Source organism: Lemur catta, chromosome 2, assembly GCF_020740605.2.
Source record: "Lemur catta isolate mLemCat1 chromosome 2, mLemCat1.pri, whole genome shotgun sequence".
Taxonomy (NCBI): domain Eukaryota; kingdom Metazoa; phylum Chordata; class Mammalia; order Primates; family Lemuridae; genus Lemur; species Lemur catta.
In genome coordinates, this window is record NC_059129.1 from 144701822 (window position 1) to 144710960 (window position 9139).

Here is a 9139-nt window from a genome sequence, read left to right on the forward strand (position 1 = left end):
TCTGGAATCTTTCCCTCATTCAGCGCCACATGCTCGTCCTCCCTCCATACACCACTCCAATTCCATCCTGCTGGTTTCATCAACAGTATGTTTCAGAGCTTAGACACGTGCACACTTTTTGGTTTGGAGTATTTTTTAAATGCAGAGAGTATGCATGTGTGCCAGCTCCTGATCCAGCCCACACTGCACACCAGCAGTGGCTCGGTCTCCCACAACTACTGCTTCCCTTCGAAAAGGGTCTATCTTCCCTTCTGAAAAGTGCCCAGTCGCACCCATCAGCCATCACCCACCTAGTTCCCCACCCCCTTCCCTGCTCCTCTCCTGCCCTGGCCAGCTGCCCACACCTACATCCTTGTCTCCTCCCCGCTCACTCTCAGCTGGCCACAGTGCCTCCAGCAGGGGAGGTGGAGAGACAGGGACTGGGGACACTGCACGTTCCTTCCCCGTCCACCATAACACGTCAGCACCTGCCACCGGCTTGCTCAGGCTTCCTCCTGGTGTCCAAAGCCTCCTCATGTCCACTGCTTTCTACTCACCTATCTTCTTTAAGGCTTGTTTCCACCCTTTTTCCTAATTCTTCAAAATCCCTTTCTTCAGCAAATCAAAATTCTTGAGTCAATCCTTCAATCCTTTTCAGAAAAAGCCAGCGTTCACCTGCCACCAGCCTGGGACTCCCTCACCTGTCCCTCACTGCAGACTAAGACACCCTGTGTATACTCTTCTGCCCTGGACTCCTCACCCGCCGACACCGGGCGGTCACACAGCTCCAAATCTCTGCGGCACCCTGGCTGCTGGGACTTACTTGTTCCTGGGGGCTCCTGGCCACGTCCATCCTGAGGCCCCTCTTCTGAGCTCCGTGGTGCGTCCTGTTCCATCTCACCTCCTCTTGCCGGGTCACTCCTTTCCAGGGTGTTGCATGGCTCTTCTTTCTTCTCCTATCATTTCTTCTGCCTTCGTCTCGTCCCACTACTCATTCCCGGTTTCCACTCAGAACTGTGGTGCTGCAGAGTCAGAAATCCTATTTCTAATCTAGTTCATCCACAGAATTCCGGGGTGGGGGATCCTTTCATTCATCAAATGCAAGTAAGTGAGCTGAGCACCTGGGCTGCACCAAGCAAGTGTTCAGTAACCACTTTGAACTGCTTCCCTGGAAGCCTCCACACTTCACACGGAGCATCCACACACTCCCCCTGGGGGGCATCCAAGCCAGGATTTCAGATGCCGCGGTCGCAGTCTTCCCTCTCCAGTCACCATCAGTCCTCTGGTTCCCAGACTCTGTTTATCCACCTTCCTTCCTGGCATCTCCACTAAGCTGTGCAGTAGGCAGCTCAGGCTTAATGGTGCCAAAGGGAATTCCACCCCAGGAAACAGCACCACAACTTGCCCGACCGTTCCAGCCGAACCCCAGGCAGGGATTCCTGATTCTGCTCCCCCTTTGCTCACGCACCCCTCCACCTGCAAGTCATACACACGCAGCCTCCAAACACCTCTTGAACCACCCACTGCATTTCAGTTCACTCACCGGCACCCCAATCTAGGGCACCATCATTTCTTGTCCAGACTACTACAGGAGCCCCCTGGTTCCACAACAGCCCCTACACTCATTCACCAAACTGCTGCCGGAATGAGCTTCTGAGATCACAAATCATGTATCAGCACCTCCTCAAAGTCTTCCAAAAGCTTCCCTTTCGTGTGGAGTGAAATGCAATTTTCCCCCTTACAAAACCCTAATCCGGCCCATTTGCCTTCACACTTCAGGACATGCCCTGCCGGGCGGGCCCTGGGCTCCCACAGGACAGCCTTCACTTGCTGGCCTTCCAGCCTCCTCTGCCCGCGCCCTCTTCTCCTGCAGCCTGCACGGCTGGCCACCCCAAGCCACCCGGAGTCCAGTTCTCCTGCCCCTACCCAGACAGACATGCACAGACCAAATGAAAGGAGCCACACAGTCAACCCTGTTTTAATTCACTGCACAGCTCTTCGGATATTTCCTGTTTGCCTGCCTGGGTGGTCATTGTCTACCCCACTAGAGTGCAGGCACATTACAAGCAGAGCTCCCTACTACCAAGAGGGTTGTTTGACACAAAGCAGGTATTCAGTTCTGACACTTCCCATTCTGATATTTCTTTCTCTTGACATGGAACTACCCCACCGCACCCCCAACCCACATCCAGCCACTTTGGAATCCAGACACGGACAACTCAAATGCCTTCTACCTGGTCCAATCAGTCGCCCAGTTGCATTACCGTTACCCGCTGCCTGCTGCTTCTATCTCGCCTGGTGTTTCATGGTTTCACACACGTAGTCCTGGGCTGGGTTCTGGCTCCCACCTCTTGTCACCTGCTGATGACTCTGTCACAGAGACCAGCTCTCTGCCTCCCTTCACACAGAATCCACCAAAGATGTTCTTCCTATCTTCCCTCCATACCCATTTGTTGTTCAAGTTTTCTGAGGGTTAACTATAAAATATCCTTAGCCAAAAACTCTTAATACCCTTCCTCCCCTCCCCTCTCTTCCCCCTGCCCCAGGCCATTTTCCAACCTGCAGCCTCAGGTACCTTCCCTAGCCCTGCAAGCCTCCTCAAGGCCACCAGCAAGACTAAGGCATCACCTCCCCACTCCTCTGAAACCTGTTCAGGACCTTCCAGTCAGGGGGCATCTGGTTCTCATCCTCTCCAGAGCACCCTGCAGCACCTCTGCGGGTGAACATGTTTGTGAACTCATCTTTCTCTCCTGTTAACTGTGTGTTTCTTGAGAGAACTGATTTTGTCTCATGTACCTTTGAATCCTGGGTCCTACAACAGAGGCTAATGGAAAGTAAGCTTCCAATGTATGCTCATCAATGTCTAAGTCCCTTGAAGACAGGCACCATGGTTTCTTCTGTTTAGACTTTTTGTTTTGTTTTCATCTTTGAATTACCAACACAAGTATTTGAGGACCTTCCATAGGCACGTCAGCCTCTGCTACAGTCTCAGGGAAATAACCAAAAAACACAAGCCTCTGCCTCAGGCTCTTAGGAGTTTGCCTCCTAAAGAGGAAAGACAGGCAATAAACAGGTAAGCCAACAAGCGAGCAAGACAGTTTAAAGTGATAGGTGCTACTAATGAAGTTGGAGTGTTAGGTACCTTCTGTTTTCTCTGCTAGAGTATGAGCTCTTCCTTCTGTGGTTGGGAGTTTTCCTTCAGACAGACTTAGAGAAAAGATCAGCTGCAGGAGCCTGATTTACATTTTAAAAGGAAATTAAAATGTTTTGAATTACAACTAAGAGTTTTCCTTTTAAGGGAAAATATTCCTTTTACATGAAAATTATTTCTTCTCTTCAGACTACATCAGCTGTTTTTAAACAAACAGAAATTAACAATGTATTAGTTGGTAAAATGTTTACCACGCCATGTTTAACCTGCTCCACAGTAAACAAAATCCCAGTATTTGCTGGACTATCTATTGCACTGCATTTTTTTCCTAATGGGGTAGAAAAGGTTTTATGTGCAAAACTTATCTAAGGCTCATGTGTCAGATGGAGATAGCAGAAGGCATCATATCTTCTAATGTTTCTACTGCTTCTCACTTGACATTTTGGGATTATCTTTGTTCATTCAGGCTTTTGGAAATTAAAAGTGGAATTTTGTGAAATTACAGATTTATAATCTAAATAATCCCACCCAGTTTAAATAGCTTTGTCCTATGGACATAAACCCTGTCTGATTACCCAGACAAAAACTAGGTCACCCCTTTGTGGAGGACTGAGGACTGGATGCTCACACCTTGGCCCTGCAGGAAGAAGTCACAGCCTGGCTTTGCTGGTTATCCTTGCAGGTATCCATAGCCATATCTCAGGTCCTTTGCGGGAACTGTTATCATTATTTGCATCTCCCCCAGGCAGCTGACTGAGTAGGCACTCAACAATGATCTGTTAGTTGGCTGTCCACTGATTTAGACCCGTTTCTATTGCTGTGTTCTTAGTGTTGCATTCCTCTGCAAACCCAGCCTCACGGAGTCCATGAAGATAAGTTAAATGCAGAGTCTACAGTAGCTTGTATGTGTTAAATGCACTTACTCTTAAAAGGGATCACATTTATCTCAGTTTGCTCAAGTGTTGGCCACACAGTATCTTATGTCTCAAGAAACAGAGTAAGAGTGGCTATTTAAAGTCCACAATTCCTGGAGACATACGTTTTCTGTCTTGAATATTTGAGCAATATACGATAAATTGTAGTCTGAAGGTATTTGTCATAGGCATTCGCAAATATTTCCCACCTAATGTTCCTCCCTTTCTCTGTGTCCTTGACCAAGCAGTATTTTCCTTATCTACAGCTCTTTGTGCCATTCAGAGTAGCTAACTAGTGAAACAGAAACATTATAGAGAGAGGTTTGGTGGTAACTGTGGCTTTGACTGTCCTTAAGCATCCTCAGCTCAGCCTCGGAAGGCCTTCCTCCCACAGGTGTGCCTCAGCAGCTTCCGACCACTAACCCTCCGCCGCCGCATGACAACAGGTGGCAGACAGCCTTGGCATTGCTCTGGAAGGCCCACTGCACTCAGACTGGCCTCTCTGTTGTACACACACACCCACACTGCAAAGTAAGCGCCACTAAATTCTCCAGGACCATTTGGGCTTTCCACCTGCAGGACTTTTTTCTATCCCAATCAGCAGCTTTCCTCACAGTGAAGTTTGAAGCTGGGTGCTGGAGGAAGAGTCCAGAGGTCCGCAATTAAAGGCAGATGTCCGGGAACGAGGTGAAGTCAGGAATATGGCCTGATAAGGACAGAGTGGGGGCATCAGGCATGGTGACCACTGACCATGTGTAGTACTGGCATTCACGTGGAACCCGCCTCTTGGGGGGTTCCTTCTCTCCCACTGGTTGGAACAGTCCTCCCGCACGGGCTCTGTGGCTTCTCCCGGCTCTGTCCCTGGGGCCTGGCCAGGGCAGGGCCTGGATCCTGGCAGTTGCCTTAACAAGTTCTTCAGTGCACGACTGAGTGAACCAGCCAGTCAGTGCGAACATCCAAAATGCAGAGCTAAAATGATGGGAATGGGGCAGAGATATTACACCCTCAACACAGGATTTGCTTCTGATGATAACAAAAACATTAATAAAACATGCACTTGTACAAACAATAGCTGGACACAGCAGCCTTTACATGACACCTTGCTTGTCAGACCAAGAGATCAAACAGAAAGATAGAAAAAGGAATAAACACTCAACAATTGGACATATTTGAACATGTTTGGGCGATTTTATATTTTATAGAACCCAGAAATTCTTTTTCAAAAAAGCTAATTTTTAATGACAAATATCATGAAAATCTGCCGCGTTTCAGGTACTTTAGCAATTCAAACCAACATGCCTTGTCCTGAAGCACCAGACAGAAACAAAGACCCAAAAAGGGGAGACAGGAGTGTCAGAGCAGAAATCAGTTACTCTCCTTTAACAATCAATCTATCCTCTTCTCACTCTTGAGTGAGGTGTGTCTAATAATAGATTTCATTTAAAAGTATCTTAGACCTTGCTACCTTAGTAATGTCCCAAATAAGACCGCTGTAGCCTCTGGCTCCTATCCAAGCCCAAAGCTACTTCTCAGGACCCGGGTGGGAGGACAGGGCCGGGGGACACTCCTTGAGCTTAGCACGGCTAGTCTGGTTTCCCTGGTGCTTCAGCGTCCGGGTGGAACTTTCTGCGGAGTGGATCCCTTCTAATGACCCTCTTCCTCTCCTCCAGGTACTCTGTCATTCTAGAGGGAAAGCACGCTAGGGATCCCAGGGGACAACTTAACCATCCACCCAGAGCTGCACATTTCTATCCTATTCCACAATGTCCATCACGACCCTCAACAAACAAATAGCAGTTACAGCAGCACACAAACAGAAACCTCATCATTTCAGGAAAATGTGTTCCTTCCATATGCCTACACACCTATGGCTCTGTAGCATCCACTTCTCCCCCAAAACAGTTTGTCATTGCAAGGTACAGCAGCCTTTACCCCCCACCGCCAAATGAGAAAAGTAGATGTTTATTTTTTAATGAAGGAATTCACAAGTGCGCCAAGAAGGGGACCCAAAGGAATCCCAGTCCTAGGGACTGCAGGGCTGCAGGCTGACCCCAACACCCCAAGAGAGCTGGTGGTGGGGCCCTGCACTCTCTGCATCACCTTCAATTCATGGCCAACGGGGGTCCATTTCAGTAAGTCAAAATGCCTCCGCTGACCACATCTCAGGACAGCAGGCGAGCTCACGCTCTCACCACACACACCCATCCGCATATCCCTTTTCCACCACAACGACAGATGGGGGTGGGGGACAGGACAGAGGGGTCAGCTGGGAGCACAGGGCCCACGCCCGGCCGGCCAATCAAGTACAAGAACGAGCAGAGACTCATCGCCGGCGGCCGGAGCCCGCGCGCGGGTGTGTGAGAGGCCGCTGGCCACGCGGCCGCCGCGGACTGGCCCGCGCCTGGGAGGCGGGATCGCTGGGGACAGCTGGGCCCGGCGCGGGACACGCTCACACGCCCGGGGGCTACACCCCAAAGATTCCTGGGCGGGCGGTGAACACAGACGAGCTCCGGCCGGGAAGAGGGGCGCGACCCCAAGTGGCCGGAGACGCGGGTCAGCCAGGGCCGGGGAGTGAGCGGCAGCTGAGAGCGGGCGGGAAACCGAAACAGCAATCCTAGAAGAGAGGCTGCCCAGAGAAGGCGCCGCGGAAACGCGGTTCCCGAGCGAGGAGCAGACAAAGGCTCGGTGCGCACGCGGCGAACGGTGGCTTCGGAGGCGCGCTCTGGGCCTCGGGAAGCTGATCCCGGCCCGGGTGGCGCCCGAGTCATCCGTTGCCCCATGGGCGCGACCTGCTAGGGCAGGAGTAGCTCCCACCGACCCCGCCTCGCCCGCCCCTCGCCCGGTCTTCCCATCCTCACCCTCGTCTTCCTCCATCCACGACAGCGGCAACCCCCTCCTCTGCTCACCGGGCGCCTCCTCTTTCCTCCACATCTCCCGCCTGCTCCTTCCTCCTAGCGAACCTCTGCCTTGACTTTTCTGCTCAGTCTTGTCCCCCTCCGCCGTGACACGCCTTCTGCCACCTCTGCCCCAGAGCGCTCTCTGCCCCGCGCCCGCGGGTGGCGAGGCGGAGAGGCCACGCCACAGTTGGTCCCAGGGCGCATCCCGCGGGTCGAAACCAGCGGCACCTTTCTCTTCCACCCTGCCGCCCCATTGTCCTTCCCCTTTCTTTCCCACCCCCAACGCCAGCTAACCCCCAAGATCTACATTAAGTGGACTCTGGGTGGGGGGAGAGACCTCTTTGAGGAGGTGTACCCGTTTCCATACTGGCTAGTCCACGGGCTGGAAAACGGCCAGTGCGGGGAGTGGGGGAGAGGGAGGGGCCGGGGCGCCGACACTGGGCCCGGGAGAAGGGCTGTGCCTTCACAGTTGGAAGCGCGGGGTTCCCAGGGCCTGGCCTGCAGTCGCCTCAGCCTCAGGGACCCCAGTGGGCGGGACCCCCAAGTGGAAGGAAGCCCGTTGACTCCAGCCAAGTAGTCACAGGCTCAAGAAAGAAGGACCTGGCGCAAGTGGTCACAAAGTTAAGAGTATAAACAGCTTCCGGACAAATGTGGTCAGAAACAGCGCCAGGGGACCGGAGGCAGGCGGCAGGTCTTGTTCTAAACGCCCAGCTCCCGCCGCCCTGCCGGGTCACCCTTCCCCCGCGCGCACGCCCAGCCTGGGAAACCCCGGTGTCCCTGCGCTGACAAACGCTCCCGAGCTCCATTCAGGTGCCTCCAGCTTCCTGCGCCTTCGGAGCAGCTAAACGCCCGGGGGACCGCATCCTGCCCGTCGCCTACCTCAGTAGCTCCCCTCCCACACCCGGCCCAAGCCCCTCACCCGTCCCCCGCTGGCGAGAGCCCCCCACCCGCCGGGGAACGTGGAGCCAGGCCACTTACTGGGGCTCAGGAAACACTCGGTCAGCCTTCGGAAGCAGCTCGCATTATTAGAAGGTCCATCTTCCATGTCGGAGCCGAAGAGCAGCGGGGACGCGGCCGCGAGTGCGAAGCCGGCGCCTTGGGGGCGCCGCGGAGTTGACCCGCCGCCGCCGGGGCCGGGGCCGGGGCAGCCCCCGCCGGCGCCCGGGAAGCCGGGGGAACCCGCGCGGCGGGCGGCCGGGCCGAGGGGCAGCCGGGGCGGCGGCGGCGGCGGCCGGGGCCCGGCGCGGGCCGGGAGCAGCAAGCCCTGGAGCGCGAGCGAGAGGAAGAGCCGCCGCCGCCCGCCGCCGCTGCCACCACCGCTTCTGTGACTACTGCTGGGGGGAGCGCTCAAGGGAGCTGCCTCTTGTCCTCCTCCGCCGCCAGCATCGCCGCCGCCTCCTCCAGCGGCCGCCGCCGCCGCGCCCTCCCTTCCTGGGAGACGCACAGGGAGGTGGAAGGCAGATGAGGAGGGGAGAGAAGCGGGAGGGGGTGGGGGGGGCGGCGGCCAGAAGTAAAAGGAAGATGGAGAGGAGGAGGGGACAGGGGAGGAGAAGGCGAGCGCGAAGGGAGCGCGGGCCGCGACCCAGCCGCAGCCGCCGCCGCGCGCAGAGAGGGCGCCGGGGCCCCCAGCGGGGGTGGCGCGGCCTGCGAAGGAGGGGGGCGGGCGCGGGGGCGCGGCGCGCTCGGCCCGGCCGCAGCCAGGCCACTCGGGGGCCGGGCCCGGGCCCGCCGCGCTCCCCCCGCCGGCCGCGCTGCGCAGGGGATCCGGGCGGAGTTTGCCGAGGCCGGAGCCCCGCTCGTCCCCAGCCGCTGGCAAGGGAGCCTGGGGGCGGGGAGCGAGAGGCTCCTCGGGGCTGGCCATGGCCGTCCTCCTCCGGCCGCGGTGGGGGCAGGCCGCTGGCAGGAGGGGCGCGGCGGGCAGGACTCGGTGGGCTCCGCCCCCGCAGGACCTGCCTTCCCCGGCCGGTCCGTCCTAGCGTCTGTCTGATCCTCCCCTCCTGCCTTCTGTGTCCTCCGGGTCCAATCTTCACATCATGCTTCGCTTTGGGTGCGGGAGGACCCTGGGCCCGGGGCGAGTCCCCTGCGACGGCGCCTGGCTACTGGCTGGCGCGCACAATCGGCGTCCTCCAGGGCAGGGGCGAGGGGCTGCGGAGACACTGCCTGCAGGCGTGGCGTGGTTTGTGCGCGCTCCGGTGGCT

The 9139-nt window shown here is 56.0% G+C and overlaps 1 protein-coding gene across 1 annotated transcript in view; it reads right to left on the reverse strand.

The window, feature by feature from the left end:
- PDE10A (phosphodiesterase 10A) overlaps positions 1–8802 on the reverse strand; it is a 229862-nt gene extending 221060 nt beyond the window's left edge. The window contains exon 1 of the mRNA XM_045544715.1: positions 7920–8802. Coding sequence (XP_045400671.1) covers positions 7920–8802 — 883 coding nt within the window. The remainder of the gene's footprint in view (positions 1–7919) is intronic.
- Between the last annotated feature and the right edge of the window lie 337 nt (positions 8803–9139).